This window comes from Lepidochelys olivacea (assembly GCF_965140295.1).
Source record: "Lepidochelys olivacea isolate rLepOli2 genome assembly, chromosome: 7".
NCBI lineage: Eukaryota > Metazoa > Chordata > Testudines > Cheloniidae > Lepidochelys > Lepidochelys olivacea.
In genome coordinates this window covers 120592742-120613722 of record NC_140417.1, presented here as the reverse complement: position 1 = coordinate 120613722, position 20981 = coordinate 120592742, and the positions used below count along the sequence as shown (strand labels likewise).

The window sequence follows — 20981 nt, the reverse complement described above, 5'->3', positions numbered from 1 at the left end:
GAGGAGAGATTAAAAAGTCTGTCACTTTTCAGCTTGGAAAAGAGATGAATAAGGGGAGATATGATCAAGGTCTGTAAAATCATGAATGGTGTGGAGGAAATGAATAAAGAAGTGATATTTAGTCAGTCACATAATACAAGAACCAGGGGTCCCCCAATGAAATTAATAAGCAGCAGGTTTAAAACAAAAAAAAAGGAAGTACTTCTTCACACAATGCACAGTCAACCTGTGGAACTCATTGCCAGGGGATGTTGTAGAGGCCAAAACTCATAACCAGGTTAAAAAACAGATTAGATAAGTTCCTGGAGGATAGGTCCATCAAAGGCTATTAGCCAAGATAGTCAGGGATGCAGCCCCAGCCTCTGAGTGCCAGAAGCTGGGAGTTGATGACGGGATGGATCACTTGATGATTGCCTTGTTCCGTTCATTCCCTCTGAAACATGTGGCTTTGGCCGGTCAGAAGACAGGATACTGGGCTAGATGGACCATTGGTCTGACCCAGTATGGCCATTCTTATATTCTTTTTTATGGAACTTGTTGCCTGTTGCTGACACTTTAAATTAACGCTACTGCTTCAGCCTTGTATCACAGATGAGGGTGAAACAAATTGCAGTCAATAGCTATCTGTTCTCCCACCTTATATAAGTGCTGTGGCCCATGTTTTTAAAGGTATTGAGGCATTGCTGAGCTTAGCTTTGCAACACCTAACTGATTTAGGAGCCTGTCATTCTCAATGGTGATTTGGGAGCCTAAATCCCATCAACTGTCAATGGAATTTTGGCTCCTAAGTGCCTAAATCCTTTTTGGAAATGACGTTGAGGCTCCTAAATGAGGTAGGCATTGAAATGGTGAACTCAGCAATGCTTAAATACCTTTAAAAATGTAGGCCTAAGCATTTTTCCTCCACACATGCCAAAGGCGGCACACAAGCTGATCTTTAGTGGCACTCTGCTGCCAGCCAGGGTCCCAGCTGCCAGCCCCGCTCCGCCCACTGCTGGCCTGGATGGACGGAACCCCAGCTGAGCAGGGCTGGCGGCCGGGACCCCGGCTGGCAGGGGCTGGCAGATGGAACCCCAGACCAGCAGCGGGCTGAGCAGCTCAGCACACTGCCGGTCTGGGGTTCCGTCTGCCAACCGTGCTGCCGGTCTGGGGTTCTGTCCGCTGGCCCCTGCCAGCCGTGGTCCTGGCTGCCAGCCCCGCTCAGCCCGCTGCCGGCCCAGGGTTCCGTCCATCCAAGCCGGCAGCTGGTCTGGGATTCCGTCTGCCGGCCCCTGCCAGCTGGGGTCCCAGCCGCCGGCCCCACTCAGCCTGCTGCCAGTCTGGGGTTCCGTTGGGGGCCCCGTAAATGTAAAATTTATTACTGGCACGCCAAACCTTAAATTAATGAAGACTTGACACGCCACTTCTCAAAGGTTGCTGACCCCTGCTCTACAATATTTGAACTTGTCCCAGTTTCAGGTATTTTGCAGTTACCACTGAAGGTTGTATGCAGTAGCAATAAAAAGCAAATTTTTATGCAGCTGGGATGGCAAGAAAATAACCTTTATTGTGAGTATGAAAAATGAAATGTGCCATGTATGATCCCACAATTTCACCTTTATATAAAAGGAGAATCGCTTAATTTTTGGAAGTTTCACTGTAACCCAACATTCAGTTACCTGACATGATTGCACAACTGGGGAATGTAGGAGTGGTGTATAGGATATTAATTCTCTATAAACAGCATGGACATAGTGCTTAAAGATGCTGCCTTTCCACTGATCAGGATTCCAGTGATCAGTGCTCAGGATGGTAGCCTTTATATTAGAGATGTTACAGAACTCATAATAGCTTCAAGGACCTTTCAAAACAAAGGTGACAGTTGAGCCCATTGGTATATGGAAGTGCATGAAAAGAGATTAAATCAGTATTACAGAGATGTCAAACTAGATAAAAGCTGCAGTCTCCAAAGGAAAATCCATTCATTTAAAGCCCTTAATTTCCTCCAGAAAATGTAAATTACCCGGATTGTGCAATTCAGTTCTTCAATAACACTCTTGTGAATGAGAATAGCATCAGTATAATCTGGTATTAGCTCAGCAGCACTCTCCAATTCCACCTGTCCTTGTTTAAGCAGAAACTGGATAGTCAAATCCAGTTGAAACCTCATCTTTTCCTCTCGTAGCCTAAAATTGCAGAGAATCAATAGTAGTTTTTAGTGATTGATAAAATGCTTGTATTTTAAATCTTCTCTATGATCAGAGGGTAACAGAAAGATTAGGAAATCATCTGAAAAACAGAAAGGGTCACTGCAATTTTCATAATTCTTTGGTTTGCTAATGACCAAATGCATGTTTCAGCAAGGGTTTGCTCCCTCACACCCTGTTTTCTCCTATTTGCTCCTACAGTGAGTGCTTCTTTCTACACAGACTGTGTTTTGTCTTCACTCCCAGGTCAAGCAGAAGTTATAAGGGAGAAAGACCCTACTGAACAAAGAAAAACTTTATCAATAATTGTAAAAGCATGACAGAAACCTCCCCCACCCTAGTCAAGTACATTTCTTTTTGTTTAATTATCTTGGAGTTTGTTCCCAAATAACACTCCCATTTCAAATGTGGTGAGAACCAGATGGTGTAGTAGCTGATAGAATAAGAAAAATACAGCATTACGTGTTTGAACCTCTCATTGAAGTCAAGGCTCTTTCAGAATTGGGCTCTATGTCTCTTAGATGAGTTTTAGAGAGAAGTGTGATACAGTACAGAACTGTACACTTCTCACTAGACTTAATTCTGTGTCAGCAGAGTGCTAAAGTGTAGATGAATGTGAATGTAAGAATAATAAGCAAAATTACGTATTGAGTTCATTTAAAATTTTTTCAATGTCCATCCTTATCTTCTCATCATCATCAATCCTTTTCTGGAGAAAGGCCTGCATCTCTGCTAGCGTCAGGGCTTTCCGTTTCACCTAAACAAACAACATCACAACTACTTGAACACACTGAACTTTGCAAATACAGAGGAAAACCTTTTATGGTAGACAGACTTTTGCTCATTCTTCACAAGAACAGATATTTAAGATCTGAATGAGGGAGCTGGCTACCTTCCTGACTCCCATTAAAGTCTACGCAAGTCCACAATTGTAGTCCTTAGCTGCTCTTTGAAAGTTTACCCTTTACTGATGCATATTTTTTTCCTATGAAAGGAAGGTCTCATTTCCTTCTCACTTCAGCAAAGCAAAACGGATCTTAGCTACATCTTTGGATATTTAAGGTTTATATCTTGGTGACCTTAATTATATTAGTATAATAGAATATAATTTAATGTAATATATTAATATACCTTAACATCAATTAATAGTGTAACAGGGCTTTCTATCAACATGTTAGGATTTTCTCTTGATGCGTTAGGAAGGAAAAAGCATTCATCAGGGTAAACAAATGCAGCAGATTTACACGTAGGTTACAGATGCAGAATGGTAGGATACACCTTGATGGTTTGCTTTTGTTTTGGTGGGGATGGGGGAAGGAGAAAGAGGAGGGATACTTTGAGACAGCTCCTACTTCCCACTTATTTTCTTTAGAGGAGAGCAGGATGTGGCTTCCTCGGAAGCCATTCATACTGCTCTGTATCTGCTGAAAGAGGGAGCTTTGCTAGAGTGTGATGACTACTCAGCTCATTCACACTCTGGAAGTGAGCTAGGGACTCACAGATCACCTACACTGTGCTGCCACTTGCTTAGTCCTCAGAACTTGATGCTCTAGGTTAAGATCCCAAAGCATCAAAGAGTATAAAACAGTAAATCAACAGCAAAATAAATCTGATGGAAATAGCTTGACGTACCAGCTGTTCGCTTTCCACTTTTGTTCGTCTAGCCAAACAGAAACGTTCCCAGACCGTCGGGTCTAATCCCTCAGGCATGTTTTCAGGGTCATCCATTTCATCTATGGCTTTCATTAAATGGGCAAGTGCCTCTTTGTAAGCTCTGGCTGAGCCTGGCCGATCTCCATAAGGGTTAGCAGTGTCAAGGTGCATCTTGATCTTCTGGGCTCTGGTGTCATCAACCATGGCATACATAGTAAAATAAATATTTTATCTTTCTTCTTACTTGCTACATAGAACAAGGTCTTGTAGCACTAAAAACGCTTCTCACCATTGTCTTAATCTCTTTCAGCATGCAACCAGGAAATATTATTTAAAAAACATAAAAAGGCATGTTTTGGGTGGTTATTTATTAATTATTATAATCATAGAATCCTAGAATATCAGGGTTGGAAGGGACCTCAGGAAGTCATCTAGTCCAACCCCCTGCTCAAAGCAGGACCAATCCCCAACTAAATCATTCCAGTCACGGCTTTGTCAAGCCTGATCTTAAAAACTTCAAAGGAAGGAGATTTCACCACCTCCCTAGGTAACCCATTCCAGTGCTTCACCACCATTCGATCCCTAGTCTGTAGTGGTACATGAGATTCTTCCGTCCTAAGTGCAGGACTCTGCTCTTGTCCTTGTTGAACCTCATCAGATTTCTTTTGGCCCAGTCCTCTAATTTGTCTAGATCCCTTTTTATCCTATCCCTACCCTCCAGCGTATCTATCTCTCCTCCCAGTTTAGTGTCATCTACAAACTTGCTGAGGGTGCAATCCACGTCATCCTCCAGAAGATTTTCATAGAATATCAGAGTTGGAAGGGACCTCAGGAGATCATCTAATCCACCCCCCTGCTCAAAGCAGACACAATCCCCAATTTTTTTTGCCCCAGATCCCTAAACGGCCCCCTCAAGGATTGAACTCACATCCCTGGATTTAGCAGGCCAATGCTCAAACCACTGAGCTAACCCTCCCCCTAACCAGCCTCAGCACCAACCCTTGGGGCACTCCGCTTGATACTGGCTGCCAACTAGACATGGAACCATTGATCACTACGCGTTGAGCCCGACAATCTGGCCACCTTATAGTCTCTCCACCTTATAGTCCATTCATCCAGCCCATACTTCTTTAACTTGCAAGAATACTGTGGGAGACTGTGTCAAAAGCTTTGCTAAAGTCAAGGAACAACACGTCCACTGCTTTCCCCTCATCCACAGAGCCAGTTATCTCGTCATAGAAGGCAATTAGATTAGTCAGGCATGACTTGCCCTTGGTGAATCCATGCTGACTGTTCCTGATCACTTTCCTCTCCTCTAAGTGCTTCAGAATTGATTCCTTGAGGACCTGCTCCATGATTTTTCCATTTTAAATAGCATATATAATGTGGGGAGAGGAGAAGATTGCTTTAAAATGTCTGTCAGTCATCCATATGATAGTTGGTCATCAACAATGGTTAATGACCATCGTCATTACAGAGGTGCAGTTTTAAAAACAGGTTAGTAATCAATGGCCTACTGCTAACTAAGATACTTCACAGAGCTTAGAAAATAGACTCTCCTCTCCCATCATAAAGTTAAAAACAATAACATGTAGAAAATGGTTTGAGTCAAAGGGAATTTTACCGTGGTCGGCGTTTGTAAAGTTTGAAAAGATGATCAATGTGATGCGCCGGAACATCAGAAAATTCCTTTTTAAAGCCACGTTCCAGAATCTAGCAGGAAAAATAATCAGCAAAACTTCAGCATGCACATATCCTAGAAATATAGAATAATGACGCATGCTAAAAGGTGCTAGGTGGAGTTGGGCTATTTCATAGATTGCCTCTCTCAGAGATGACAATTTACCATGTCTGTTGTGCTTTTTAAAACCCAGAGAAGTGTCTACAAAAAGTGAGACTAGCAGGTTAAGCGTAGACAGTGGTCTTGGCATTTTGCAAGAGACGCAGTTCTTGCCCAAGAAACTTACTGAGGCATGATCCTGACCTAGCCAAGAACTGGAGCATCTGAGTATTCCCACTGACTTCAGTGTTTCATCAATCTGTATGGAACTACTCATATGTTTAAGTGTGCTGCTGAACTGGGGCCTAAATACTGTATATTCTGGAGGTGTAGCACCGAACCCCTTTTTTTTTTTTTTTTTGCAATTGCATCTGCTTGAACATATGACTAGGACTCTTACTTTGTCTTCAGCTGCTAAGTTGTCATAGGTCTCCCTGTAAGCATCATCTTGTGCTCGTGCAACCTGGACCGCCTGTGCAGTACTGAGCTGTAACAAAACCAGATGGATTTCAGAAACAGAACTAAAAGTAAACACAGCTGCTGGAATGCTATTCAAATGTATTACACATGCTGAAGAGATGTCTTGTCTCAGCTTAAGATACAACAATTGGGTTAAATTCACCTCCGGTGTAACATGCTCCAAAGCAGACACCACAGACAGCACTCAATATGTCATGTGCCTGTCTGATCTCTAAATTGGATTCCTGCAAGGCTTTCTATATGGGGCTACCTGTAAAGACCACACAAAAGGGTCAGCAGGTGCAAAATTTAGCTACCCAGCTGCTTAATGAGGTTTGTCATAAGGAGCACATTATTTAAGTGCTCTATAGACTGCAATGGCTCACTATGCAATTCGGGGTGCAATGTAATATGTTGATGATAGTGGTCCCCAGCTACCTGAATGTCTGCCTCTCTCCCTGAATAGCATGACAGGTGAGATCAGCTAGTGCAAGAGGTCCCTAGGTTTGCATATCTGTAGAACTGGTCCAACAACAGATTTACAGGTGAGCTTCCAGAATAAAGCAATCAGAATCTTATAGAACATTTGTAGTCCTGTATATACTTGTGTACAAGTGCAGAAATGTTTGTTTTGAACTCCAAAGCCACTATGTTGGCTTATACATGGCTCATCAGTGGTGGGCAAACCCTGACAACTTCAGTTTCAGGAAATTAATTCAAATTTCTCCGAATTTTCCATTTTCTTCTCTAAGAAAGACGGCAACATTAGATATCTTTTTGTGCAGGGTTCTTGTAGCAAAGGCATTATCAGTGCTACCAGACAAATTACAGACTGCCACAGGATACTAAAATAGTGTATTTGACAGATAATGTCATGCTTTCCTCAGTGTATGGAAATTTACACATGTAATTCCAGACAAGCCGAGAGAAGTATATTCCCAAGAAGAGGTGCCTTTAGTATAGGAGTCTTCTGCCACCCTTAAAAAAAAAAAAAAAGATCAACAGCTGTGTAAATCATGAGGGAAATTATCTGTGGCAGCTTGGGCAACATTTTTATTTGTAAAGAGCAGGTTCCATATGAAAATGGTTGGAGCCTTATAGTCCAAGTACTGGACTCACCTTCTCCTTCTGCTTCTTGTCAAGGAAGTGGTTCAGTCCAGCTTCTCTTGTGCTCAGCTCTTCATCCAACAGCAAAGAGTAAAGGAGGTTGTTTATTTTGAGTTCCTCCTGTGGAAAGATTGTAAGGGGAAAGATCAGCACGCTTGCAGCTTGGGAGATGGAGATAAAAATCTCTGCCTTACCTGGTATATGACCATCTCTGATTTAACTTTCCGCTCAAACAGCTTGCTCACAGTGTCATCAAAAGTTTGTGTTGTTTCCTGAATGGAGGTCTGAAGTTTCTTCAGTTCAGTTTCTAGTGTCTGCGGGGGAATGGGAAGGAGGAATATGAAAGCTAAAAGAACGTGCATGCTTTTAAGTGTGTGGGTGGCTGGAGAGGTGCACAGACAGTGAGCACTTTGGGTAGGGACCATCTTTGTGTTCTGTTTGTACAGTGCCATCCTGCTCCTTGACTGATGCTCCTAGGTTCTACCACAATATAAATAAATAAATAATAATAATATAATATAATTCAGTGATGACATATCTAGAAAACAGACAATAAAAACTGATGATGGCTCATTTATTTACATCATTAGACCATTACCCTTCAGAAGCCATGCATGCCAGCTTCATTATCTTCTGCTCAGGTGGAAATCCCAGGTTTATGAAAAAACAAATTTTAGTCATGTTGGTCTGACAATATAGGGACTGTCTTATGACGTGCTGAGTTCCTTCTCCTCCTGTTGAAGTTAATGGGAGCTGAGAATCATACCCAAACCTAGTCATTTAAATCAAAACTTCAAAGTGTGTGGCTATAGGTTTTTTATTTTATTGTTTAAAAAGAGAGATTACATAAAATAGCTTTGACCATTGACATGCAATGAAACTGAGGAGCCTAAAAATGGGACTCAGGAGCCTAAATCATGTAGGCACTTGAAAATATTACCCAAAGATTAGTTTTTATTCCAGTTAGCACTACTGAGCTGAGAAAGTAGTTTCAGAATTAGCTAGGTTCTATTTTGAACTATCAAATTCAGCTAAATTCTGGGGAGTCATTACATTATTGATAATATTACAGACAGAAGGAGCCAAGATTTGTTTAAACTAGGCATGATGGGTATTGGAGCGTGCAGCGCTTCATAGGATCAAGCCCTTTATTTCCACCATCACATAAAAGCTGTATTTGAGTAAAAAGTATCAGAGACAATGCTATAAGACAGTAGAAAAAGAAAGGATGTTTCAGCCAAAAGGGCCCAACAAATGACACATTTGGAATGAGGGTGTGGCAAGGCTGACTGTTCTGCTGCCCAAATTTCTCTTTGAAGAATAAAAATTGTGAAATTATGTGCATCTGATATCCATATTCCCTGCAGCTCTGTTAATGGAATGTCAAACATCTTTCTGGAAATAGTTGTACATTTGTGATGGAAAGCAATAAAGCAGTTTAATCAGACTCAGAATGTGCTAGTTATCACAGGTAAACCTCGTGTTTTCTGCTTTAAGTTGGGGCTTCTACAATGCCACAGGTAACTTTGTTAATTTTTAACACTTATTGGCATTTTTTTATTTTATTAAAATAGATCTGGGTTTTCCCCCTTTAAGAAACCAAGAGGTCATGTCAATAAATCCTGAGAAAAAAGAGAAACTGTGTGTAAGGACGTTGAACAAAATCACTCCTTTTCTCATTTTATTTTACCTTTCTGTATTTTTCCCTTTCTTCATTCAGCTCCTTAACTTTTTTCTCAAATTCTTTGAATACTTTCTTTTCCTCTTCATTCCAAAGGGTATCAGGTTTAGAAACAAAAGGAGGTGGGGGAATCTCCTGAAGATATCAAAACAGCCATGCAATTCATGAGCAACATCAATTCTCCATTAAAGAGCACTGAGAAAAAGAACGTACAGCACCAGCAATAAACCTCTCAACGTTTATTGTGAGCTTCATCTTAGTAGCAGCTGGAAGAACTGCACAAGTCTTGCGCCCAAAGAATGTATATCTCTGCTTTGGCCCTATTTTATGTTCCTTGACTTCCTGGAGTAATACCAGTGTTGAACCTGCAGCATTTGCATGGGATGGAGCACTAACTACACCTCCTAGCAGCACCAATGGTTATGGTGTGAGTAACATGGCCATTTTTGCTTTCATTCTCTCACAGAAAATCATCAGATACAATAAAATACAAGTGAGATTTTTCAGCAAGCTCAGTATTACTACTATTGCTAAAAGATCAGTTTTTCCATTATAAATCCCTTAATTAACTCCTAAGCCAAGATGAACTTTCATTTCCTGAAAACATATCAGCTTTAGATAGAGTACTTGGGTCTCTTTTACTTTTTCATTCTAGAGCACCATTGTACTTGGACAGCAAATGTTTTCTCCCTCTATTATTGATCAGGCTTCCTTCGCTGTAGAAGGTAGAGCGAAGCAGCCTCTCCTAAGATCCAGGCCAAAACCCATTTCTGAAATGGCCATGAAAGAAGTAACACCAAGTCAGGTATCTATACTTGCTACTTTACAGCACTAGCAAATCACCTCTGAAGCAAATGAAGCTGACACACTAAATTCCTATGGCCACTGCTTAATCTGGGTCTCCTAGAATCATCTGATTTGCAAAAAGAAAAGGAGTACTTGTGGCACCTTAGAGACTAACCGATTTATTTGAGCATGAGCTTTCGTGAGCTACAGCTCACTTCCTCGGATGCATACCGTGGAAACTGCAGAAGACATTATACACACAGAGACCATGAAACAGTACCTCCTCCCACCCCACTCTCCTGCTGGTAATAGCTTATCTAGAGTGATCATCAAGTTGGGCCATTTCCAGCACAAATCCAGGTTTTCTCACCCTCCGCCCCCCCCCCCCAAACTCACTCTCCTGCTGGTAATAGCCCATCCAAAGTGACCACTCTCTTTACAATGTGTATGATAATCAAGGTGGGCCATTTCCAGCACAAATCCAGGTTCTCTCACTCCCTCACCCCCCTCCAAAAACCACACACACAAACTCACTCTCCTGCTGGTAATAGCTAATCCAAAGTGACCACTCTCCCTACAATGTGCATGATAATCAAGGTGGGCCATTTCCAGCACAAATCCAGGTTTTCTGACCCCCCCCACCCCCATACACACACAAACTCACTCTCCTGTTGGTAATAGCTCATCCAAAGTGACCTGGATTTGTGCTGGAAATGGCCCACCTTGATTACCATGCACATTGTAGGGAGAGTGGTCACTTTGGATGAGCTATTACCAGCAGGAGAGTGAGTTTGTGTGTGTATGGGGATGGCGGGGGTCAGAAAACCTGAATTTGTGCTGGAAATGGCCCACCTTGATTATCATGCACATTGTAGGGAGAGTGGTCACTTTGGATAAGCTATTACCAGCAGGAGAGTGAGTTTGTGTGTGTGGTTTTTGGAGGGGGGTGAGGGGGTGAGAGAACCTGGATTTGTGCTGGAAATGGCCCACCTTGATTATCATACACATTGTGAAGAGAGTGGTCACTTTGGATGGGCTATTACCAGCAGGAGAGTGAGTTTGTGTGTGGGGGGGCGGAGGGTGAGAAAACCTGGATTTGTGCTGGAAATGGCCCAACTTGATGATCACTTTAGATAAGCTATTACCAGCAGGACAGTGGGGTGGGAGGGGGTATTGTTTCATGGTCTCTGTGTGTATATAATGTCCTCTGCAGTTTCCACGGTATGCATCCGATAAAGTGAGCTGTAGCTCACGAAAGCTCATGCTCAAATAAATTGGTTAGTCTCTAAAGTGCCACAAGTACTCCTTTTCTTTTTGCGAAGACAGACTAACACGGCTGTTACTCTGAAATCTGATTTGAAAGGGAACTATAGTGGATTGATCTTCCCATCCATTCTCCTGTACAGTGGAAGAATTGATTTGGTGTCCCTAAATCATCCCTGTTAGCAAGGTGTAGTCTCACCTGGAATAGCTCCAATTATAAGAGTTCCACAACCTCTTGGGTTATCTTGTTCCATTGCTTAACTCCTTTAGAAAGATTTGCACTGCTAGTGAAAGTTCGTATTTATACAAAAATATCAAAGGTTTCCTCTTTCAACACAATTCTTATGACAAAACATTTTCTCAAGAGTGGTGCTTAAGGCAAATTTTCACCATTTCTGTCCTTTTGTAATTCTTGGAATTCCAGTTAGAATTCAGAAATGGTGAATTTTATTCAGTTCTAATAACAACTGTTACTTTAATCATATGAGAGAAACAACTCACAATCTTCAAGATGTCTTCCTTTTTGATTTCTAGGACCCCATTCATCATGTCATAAAGGGCACGCTGTCTTGCGCTGTTCTGGAAAAGATAACAAATGAAAAGAAAATGCTGCAGAACAGGGTACTTGGATGGCTCAGGCCTTTCACCTCTACGGTGCCAATGAGAATCTGTGATATGTCGCCAGTGAATGAAATGCTGTTTGGTGACCTATGGGAAATACACTAGCAATCTCAGTCTGATTTTTGGTGGACAGATGCCCACATATCAAGTAACTATCACTACAATGGGCACCTAGTTTTTTCAGAAGGGAGGTTCTTCTTAGAGTGCTTGCTCATTTCCATTCCATGTTTGCTGTGCACAGTCGCTGGAGATTTTTTTCCTCAGTGGCATCCACCGGTGGGATCCTGGTGAAGGTGTCCCTCCTGGCGCTTGGCCCACTGGACAATGGTCTATGCAGGTTCAATGGCCTTTTTGGAATCCAAGGCGTTTTCCCTCAGCACCGGGCCTGCTTTCCAGATGCTCATACTTGGTGGTGTCAGAGATGGGCTCCTCTGTCACAGTGACCACGACCCGACCCAGACTTCGGTACCGAGCCCAGTACCAATATTCAGGACTTGGGACTACATGATGTGGTCAGTGCAGAAAAAGAGGGGGAAGGCTCCCGCCAGTGCAGGCCTCTTCCTCCCCAAATGAAGCAGTCGGGGTTGAGTGGCTCAATGCCTCAAAGTGACTTCAGAGCTCACCAAGAGCTACTGTAAAGGGTGGCTCTGAACCTAGGGCTGGAAGTGGAGGTGCTTAAAGAATCCTCCCACAGCCTGATCAACATCTTGGCTGCAGTGGTCCTACCCCTCAATGAGACTGTTATGGGTCCAGTCAGAAACCAATGTCAGACCCCATCCTCTCTGCCCCCTACTTCAAAAAGAGCAGAGAAAAAGTACTTTGTTGCTGTAAAAGGGTAGGAGTACCTATATTCCCATCCCCCTCCCGGACCCCTTGTGGTTGTAGCAGCCAACGAAAGAGACAGGTAACGGCTGCAGGGTGCAGCCACCAAGGTGAAGGATTCAAAGAAGCTGGACCTGTTTGGTAGAAAGATTTTTCCTACTGGGGGGGTTACAGCTCCGCATTTCCAACCAGCGGACCTTGCTAGAAGGTATAAATATAACGTCTGGGATTCCCTGTCAAAATTCAAGGACTCGCTGCCCCAGGAGTCCAGACAGGACTTCTGCAGTCTTGTGGAGGAAGGGCGGGCTATAGCCAGGGCCCCCCTCCAGATGGCCCTAAGCACAGCTGACATGGCTATGGCATCGGCAGTAGTCATGCAAAAGAGCTCTTTGCTCTAAGCCTTGGATCTACCACCAGACATTCAGCTGTCCATTCAGGACCTCCTGTTTGAGGTAACTTCCCTCTTCTCTGAGCAGACAGATGCAAAGCTCCATGGCCTGAAGGATTCTAGCCTTTGTGTTCCAACACCTTTGAGGAAGCACTTCCAACCTCAGCAACCGGTCAGCTTCTCATCTCTGCCACCACGTCTGGACCTGTTTAAGAAATGAAGCAGGGATTATAAGCATAGGCAACTGCCCCCATCCGCTTCAGCCTCTCTACTGGGCCCTCACAGATATCCAGGAGGCTCCAAGCACAACTTCTGAAGGGGTGCCCGAGGGTGTTATGTCAGTTCACATACCAGATCCTGCTTCCCCTTTGTTTTCACACTGACTCTTCTACTTCAGTCCAGCGTGGTCCCTCATCACCTTGGACCATGGGTGCTGAGTATGGTGAAGGAAGGTTACACCCTTCAGTTTTCTTCCACCATCTTTGTCCCTCTTAAGGGACCCTCCTCACGAGCAACTTCTAGTACAGAAGGTGCAAGCCCTCCCAGGGGACATGGAGGAGATGCCTCAGAACTTGAGAGGGAAAGGGTTTTCTCCCATTATTTTCTAATCCTGAAGGCCAAAGGGGGTCTCTGACCCATCCTAGGCCGGCACTGCTTCCACAGTTATCTCAAGAAACTGAAGTTCTGCATGGTCTTCCTGGTGTCCATTGTTCCCTCCCTGAATCCAGGGGACTGGTATTCTGCCCTCGACTTGAAAGATGCCTATTTCCACATCTTCACTTTTTGGGGCCACAGACGGTTCCTCAGGTTCATTGTGAACCTGACCCACTACTAATTCACCATCCTCCGCTTTGGCCTGTCATCAGGCCCTCAGGTTTTCACAAAATGCATAGCAGTGGTGGTGGCTTCCTCAGAGGTAAGGGGTATGAATCTGCCCTTACTTCGATGACTGGCTGATCAAAGTGCTGGTCCAAGGCCTACGTGAGAGCTACCTTCCAAGCCCTGGGGCTATTGATAAGTGAGCAGAAGTCACCTCTCATTCCCGGCCAGAGGATAGAATTTATTGGTGCAGTGCTCGATTCCACCTGGGCCAGAGCCTTCCTCCCAGAGGCTCGCTTCCAGATAATGTCATCTCTGATATAGCAGGTCAAGGCCCACCCCGTCACGACAGCTCATTTCTGCCTCAAGCTTTTAGGTCACATGGCCACATGCATATAGATTCATAGATATTAAGGTCAGAAGGGACCATTATGATCAGTACGTGGTGCAGCACGCGAGACTGCAACTCAGACCCCTTCAAGCTTGGCAGTCCTCGGTATACTCGCTGCCATCACCATTTGGACTTGGTGCTTACAGTTCCCACACAGGTCCTCATGTCCCTCGACTGGTGAGGGGATCCCTGGTTGGTAGGCTTGGGCATTCCCTTCATCAGTCTCCAAACCTCAGTATCCCTAATCTTGGATGCATTCGAGCTAGGTTGGGGGGCTTACCTTGAGCACCTCAGGACTCAAGGTCTGTGGTCCCTGGAGGAGCTCTCCTTGCACATAAATGTCAGAGAGCTCAGAGTGGTCCACCTAGCGTGCCAGGTGTTTTTACCCCAGATTGCAGGCAAGGTTGTGCAAGTTCTTATGGACAACATGGCAGCCATGTTTTACATCACCAGGCAGAGAGGTGCACACTTTTCCCCACTCTGGTAAGAGGTTATTCGCTTGTGGGAATATGTGTGATGCACTCGATCCATCTCGAAGCTTCTCACCTTCTGGGAGCCCAGAACAATCTGGCAAATCACCTCAGCAGATTTTTCTCCTCTCACTATGAGTGGTTCCTTTGCCCTGATATAGCCAGGATCATCTTCCAGCGGTGAGGGACTCCCCTCATAGACATGTTCACAATCAAGCAAAACAGGAAGAGACAGCAATTTTGCTCTCTGTGTAGGTGCAGCCCAGGCTTGCTCACAAATGCCTTCCCTGCTCCCCTGGACAAAGCATCTGTTCTGTGCATTTCCTCCCATTCCTCTCGTGCATAAAGTCTTACTCAAAGTCAAGTGGGACAAAGCAAAGGTTATTCTCATAGCCTCAGCGTGGCCACACCAGCCCTGGTTCAGCACGTTATTGGACCTGTCAGTAGTGACCCCATTGCCACGCCCTCCCCTTCCAGATCTGATCTCGCAAGATCACGGCCGATTGCTCCACCCAAACCTCAAGGCCCTCCACCTGACCACATGGAAGTTCCATGGTTGAGCTGGCTGTTCGGAGCAAGTCCACCAGGTATTGCTAGGTAGTAGGAAACCATCTACTAGAGTGACTTACCTTGCCAGGTGGAAGTGTTTTTCCGTGTGGTCGTCCCAACGAGGCCTCTCACCCACTAGGTCTGTGCTGGAATATCTGGTTCATCTGAAACAACAGGGCCTAGCCACTTCGTCGATTAAGGTACACCTAGCAGCCTTTTCCACCTTCCACCCTCCGGTGGATGGTAGGTCTGTCTTTTTGCATGAAATGTCAATACGCTTCCTCAAGGGTTAGAGAGACTTTACTCTCAAATTTGTGAACTCATTCCCCCGTGGGACCTAAACCTGGTCCTATCAAGGCTCACGGGTCCTCCCTTTGAGCTGCTGCTATTGTGCCCTTTGTCGTATCAATCATGAAAGGCCGGCTTCCTGGTATCGATTACCTCGGCCAGGAGGCTCTCAGAGATCAGGGCCCTTACATCACAACCCCTGTATATGGTGTTCTTTAAGGACAAGGTACAACTTTGCCCCCACTCCGCATTCCTCCCGAAGGTAGTTTTGCAGTTTCATCGTAATTAGGCTATTTTTCTGCCAGTTTTCTTCCCAAAACTGTATAAGAATGTGGAGGAGCAGCATCTTCACATCTGGCCTTCTACATAGAAAGGACCACGCCATTCCATAAATCCACACAGCTCTTTGTGGCAGTAGCAGACAGGATGAGAGGCCTACTAGTTTCAGCCCAGAGAATTTAATCCTGGATCACTTCCTGCATTTGCACGTGCTATTAGTAGGCAGGTTTCATCACCTGCCATCTTGACTGCTCATTTGACGAGAGCTCAGGCTTCATCAGCAGGGTTTCTGGCCCAGGTCCTGATCCAGGACATTTGCAGGGCAGCGACGTGGTCATCGGTACATACTTTCTCCTCCCACTATGCCATCACCCAGCAGGCTAGAGATGATGCCAGATTTGGCAGAGCAGTGTTGCAAACCACATGTCCATGAACTCTGAACCCACCTCCTTGGGTACCACTTGGGAGTCACCTAACGTGGAAAGGACATGAGCAAGCGCTCAAAGAAGAAAAAACAACTACTGACCTTTCCATAACTTGTTCTTCGAGATGTGTTGCTCATGACCCACCCTCCTTCCCCTCCGTCGGAGTTAGCTGGCAAGAAGGAACTGAGAAGTTGCAGACTGGCTGGGCCCCTTATACCGGCACATGAGTGCACACCACTAGAGGGCACTAGAGCCAGCCTGACAGATACCACTCTGGCAACTATGCATGCAGTATGCACACACCAAAGGTGGAATGGACATGAGCAATACATCTCGAAGAACAAGTTACGGAAAGGTTAGTAACTGTTATGTCAATGGATGCACAGACATGACCTACTTACTTACTCTGATTAAGGTATTGGCAGGTTAGCGTGGGGGAAGGTTCCATTATCACTGCCTATGGTGTACCTATTCTGTGGCCAGATCTTTCTTCCAGGCTGTTGCAGATACATACTTTTTAAAGCCAGAAGGGACTATTGTGATTATCTAGTCTGACTCCTGCAAAACTCAGGCCAAAAAGCCTCACCACCAAATTTCTGCATCAAGTCCATAACTTTTGATTGAGCTAGAGCATATCTTTTAGAAAACTATCCAGTCTTAAAATCTGTCAAGCTGAGACTTTCACCAACACTAAATATTTTTTAAAATAGCACCCCTAACTTAAACCCTTCCTTCCTCCATAAGATCGCTATTTAGTTCGGATTGTAAAGGATGGTGAGGGAAATGGACTGTAATATATTTAATTATAATTGCAATAAGTCCCCAATGCTAAGTGAGTTAGCAAGGAAAATACTGCTTCAACAAAAGTACCAGAGAAGCAAGACGTCTTTCCATTTCAATCTTAGCCATCATCTCCGCTTTCGCTCTCTGCTCTGGGGTAAGGTATTTTTCAACTTTAATCTGTGAAGACAAAGAGACTCAGCTCAGGTTTTCCTCTGGGTAGGTTCTTTCACAGAATTTTTAGAAAAACATCATAATATGGGCTAGCATGCTTATTTCTTTGTATCGCTGCTCTCTGTATCTAAGTAATACTCCTCAAAATGTTCACTCTCTTGTGAATATTCAGTACAGATTTCTCTGCACATAGCCATGCTCTAAACTAATAAAACATAAGCTCTTCCCATTTTTTCTCCTGTAGATTGTGTTTTGTGTGTTATGCATCTGGGTTTTATGGTACTGGAATGGAGGGGATTGGAACATCTCCCTCAACTAATCAATCTATCTAAAACCACACTACTAACATTACTCCCTTCCTTGTATCCCTTCACTGACTCCTTTATTTCCTGTAGATTCAAGCTCCCTGTCTCCTCACCTTCAAGGTTTTGTATTACTCTGCCTCCAGTTATAGAGCAACGCTTAAGTTAAACATTAAAAGGCTCAAGTTCTGTTCTAGGTCTAGAACCCACGGACTCCTAGTACATTCTACATTTGGCAAAAATACCACCACTAGTGTGTACGTCACACAAAACAAGGTGATGGCATGTGTGTTTCCAGGACTGACATGATGTAGAGGAATGCATGAATCTGAAATGAAAGAGGATCCTGCAACCAAATCTCATTTTGGGAGAGAAGACAGAGAGAAAAAGTATAGATCAGATGAATAGCGTAGCGTGTGCCAAGAATTCTGTGATGATTCATAACTTGCTAATTAAATTTAGAGGTACTATGCTATCTATGCTTTGACACCAAAATGATAGACACTAACACCTGCAAAAACTGCCTATTTGGGATAAATTCAGACACTGTACAGAAGGCAGATGATTGCCTATGAAGAGATCACATTGAAAAAACAAATGTGTGAAACTACATAAGAGACGCTCACTCTAAGTCCCATCACAGTCCATCCATAGTTACCATCTGATGGCTGTTCAATGATGTATATGAAACAAAGTTGTGATCTCAGTCCAGTTTCTAGTGGCTAGGTATCCACTTCAAAATTAACACCCTTACTGATCACTACTGCATGGGGGGCGGGGGGGACGACTCACAGATGAACAGAGAAACTAAACCATGCTCTGACTGCCACAGAAGTGTTCCCTCCAGGTCATGGTTGAGGCACAATGTCTGGGCAGGGTAACTGTATGAGTCTACTGTCCATGCCATGCTGGACATGGTCTATGGATAAACAGAAGGCTTTGTTTTCCAGAGATGTTAGTCAAGCATCTTTACAAGCACCAAATTTAACTTCAAAGATTTTTGCAAATTTCTTTCCACTCTACAGACAGAATTATTCAGAATCTTCCCCCAAAACCTGGAAAATCCAAGGTAATGCAGAGTACAAAAAAGGGTGAATGTGTACATGGACACATCAGTTTTATGGCTACTTTCTGTATACTGACATAATGGCTTGAAATGATGGAGAACCAGAGAACTAAGTCTGCACAAGCGTATAAAAGGGAATGATTTATTTTTCAAATACCTCTGAATCCTGGACAGTGAGAGCTCGCTCTGGTATCTCATCATCTGTCAGAGCTGGCTCCCAGACCTCCTCCTGGAGTTCGAGCTGTTCCACGATTTCTTGGATCCTCAGGTTCCTTTCCTTTACACGGGCAATCTCCTGCTCCTTCTGTCGAGCGACGGTGTCAAACTCCTTATTAAAGGCAGTTTTCACTTTGTAAATGATGTCCTGAAATACCACACAAGAAAATGGAAACACTGCAAGGGTCACATCCGTCTTGACTGGACACCACTCACCAACAAGTCAGAAGACAGAAAACCAAGTGTGTCTGTGTGTGCCTGTGTGTGTAAACTACCACACCTCCTTCATAATAACCCTAAATGCAAAATTCTAGTTGTATTAAGCATGCAAATGCTAACTGAGATGGGAAAAATGGCAGGCAGAGCTAAAACTTATTTCTTCTGATTTCTTAGAACTAATCCATGCCTTTTCTGATCCTCAATACCATCTGGCAAAGCTGCTGTTGTAAATAACACACTGTCAAAAACAGATTAAGAAAATTAGGCAAACATTGGTTTCTAACCTGTGATGAGAGACTATTATAAGACATACACACAAAGCAGCAGAGTTTAGGATGTGTGGGTAATCTTAATTTTATTTCCTGCTTTTGAGTGCTGTAGTCTGCAAACTTAAAATTGCTTCTGAATGGAACAGCATTATATACAGGAGCTCCTCATTTAAAGTCATTCCGGTTAACGTTGTTTCGTTGTTACGTTGCTGATCAATTGGGGAACATGCTCATTTAAAGTTGTGCAGTGCTCCCTTCTAAAGTCCTTTAGCAGCCACCTGCTTTGTCCACTGCTTGCCGGAAGAGCAGCCCGTTGCAGCGAGCTGGTGCGTGGTTGGAACCAGGGTGGGCCGGCAGCCCCACTATCAGCTCCCCGCTCCCCTAAATTCCTTGTGCAGCAGCTGCTCAGCAGGCAATCAGTTGCTAGCTGTTCAGCTATCCCTCCCCCCACTGCCATGTGCTGCTCCTGCCCTCTGCCTTGGAGCTGCTCCCCAAGACTCCTGCTTGCTGTGGGGGGGGGAAGGGGAAGAAGAAGGGTGCTAATGGCAGAGTATCCCCCTCCCCCCTGCTCCTGCACCCCACTTACCCCATCTTCCATAGAGCATGGGGGACACATGGACAGAGATCTAATTAACAAGGCAGTGTACTTCTGACCCCACGCTTCATACTTAAAGGGAAAATGCACATTTCTATTTCTCAAACACACACAGGGTGGGTGTCTCTGTCTGCCCTCCCTCCTTTCCTTCTGCCTTGTAGAGTGTGAGTGTTAAAATTTCCCTGGAACCTAACCCCCTCATTTACATTACGTCTTATGGAGGAATTGGATTCGCTTAACATCGTTTTGCTGAAAGTCGCATTTTTCAGGAACAGAACTACAACATTAAGTGAGGAGTTCCTGTAGTACATATTTATGCACATAAAGTACCAATGAAATTAGGAAGTGTTTCAAGTGTATGAAACAAAGCAGAGGCCAAATAATGATTTTTAAAAGCCTGTATTCTAAGTGGAACTGGATTATTAAGAAGAAAAATATGCATCTTTCCTATTATGCCTATTATACTAGAATGAAACAATCAGTGGTTGAATTAGGCTATTCAAAATGCATGTTTCAAGATACCTAGCCACATACAATTTGTGTGTAACGATAAATATTTTTGTTCATAATCGTCTAACCATTTCTGGTATAATCAGTAATAAACCTGTGTGGCAGATAAGATACAATTCAATTGGTTAGTCTCTAAGGTGCCACAAGTACTCCTTTTCTTTTTGCGAATACAGACTAACACGGCTGTTACTCTGAAACCTGTCATTATGCAAGGCACTGCATTTAGCCGTATGGAGTGGAAATCTATCAACTGCATGAAAAAACTTGTACAGATACAGACAGACATCATCTTCCTTTCCAAATGCAAACAGATGGACATCGTACCAAAAGGACTGAAGGTAAAAAATCCATTACAATCTACCTACCATACAGACTATGCTGACAGCTTGTGCCACACGCTCTCAAAGAAACTGCGGAATCACCTGATCAACATCCTCTACAGCAAACAGGGAAAGATTAAGAATGAGCTCTCAAAAATGGATACTCTCATAAAAAACCAACCTTCCACACAAGCTTCCTCATGGCTGGATTTTATTAAAACTAGACAAGCCATTTACAACGCACACTTTGCTTCTCTACAAAAGAAAAAGGACACTAAACTTTCTAAACTACTACATGCTACAAGGGGCCACAGCAATGGTTCCCTCAACCCACCTAGCAATATTGTTAACCTATCCAACTATACTCTCAGCCCAGCAGAAGCAGCTGTTCTATCTCGGGGCCTCTCCTTCTGCCCCTCCACCCCCACGAACATGATACAGTTCTGTGGTGACCTAGAATCCTATTTTCGACGTCTCCGACTCAAGGAATATTTCCAAAATACCTCTGAACAGCATACTAATCCACAGAGTTCTCCCTACCAACACTACAGAAAGAGGGATTC

The 20981-nt window shown here is 43.8% G+C and overlaps 1 protein-coding gene across 3 annotated transcripts in view; it reads right to left on the bottom strand.

Annotated features, from left to right (window-relative positions):
* CFAP43 (cilia and flagella associated protein 43) overlaps positions 1-20981 on the bottom strand; it is a 99940-nt gene that overhangs the window by 9528 nt on the left and 69431 nt on the right. For all 3 annotated transcript variants that reach the window (XM_084634386.1, XM_084634387.1, XM_084634388.1), the window contains exons 25-35: positions 18447-18653; positions 16838-16927; positions 11417-11494; positions 8876-9001; positions 7380-7499; positions 7198-7305; positions 6020-6106; positions 5464-5552; positions 3819-4026; positions 2831-2943; positions 2003-2165 (exon numbers count right to left, since the gene is read on the bottom strand). In XM_084634386.1, coding sequence (XP_084490512.1) covers positions 2003-2165; positions 2831-2943; positions 3819-4026; positions 5464-5552; positions 6020-6106; positions 7198-7305; positions 7380-7499; positions 8876-9001; positions 11417-11494; positions 16838-16927; positions 18447-18653 — 1389 coding nt within the window. The remainder of the gene's footprint in view (positions 1-2002; positions 2166-2830; positions 2944-3818; positions 4027-5463; positions 5553-6019; positions 6107-7197; positions 7306-7379; positions 7500-8875; positions 9002-11416; positions 11495-16837; positions 16928-18446; positions 18654-20981) is intronic.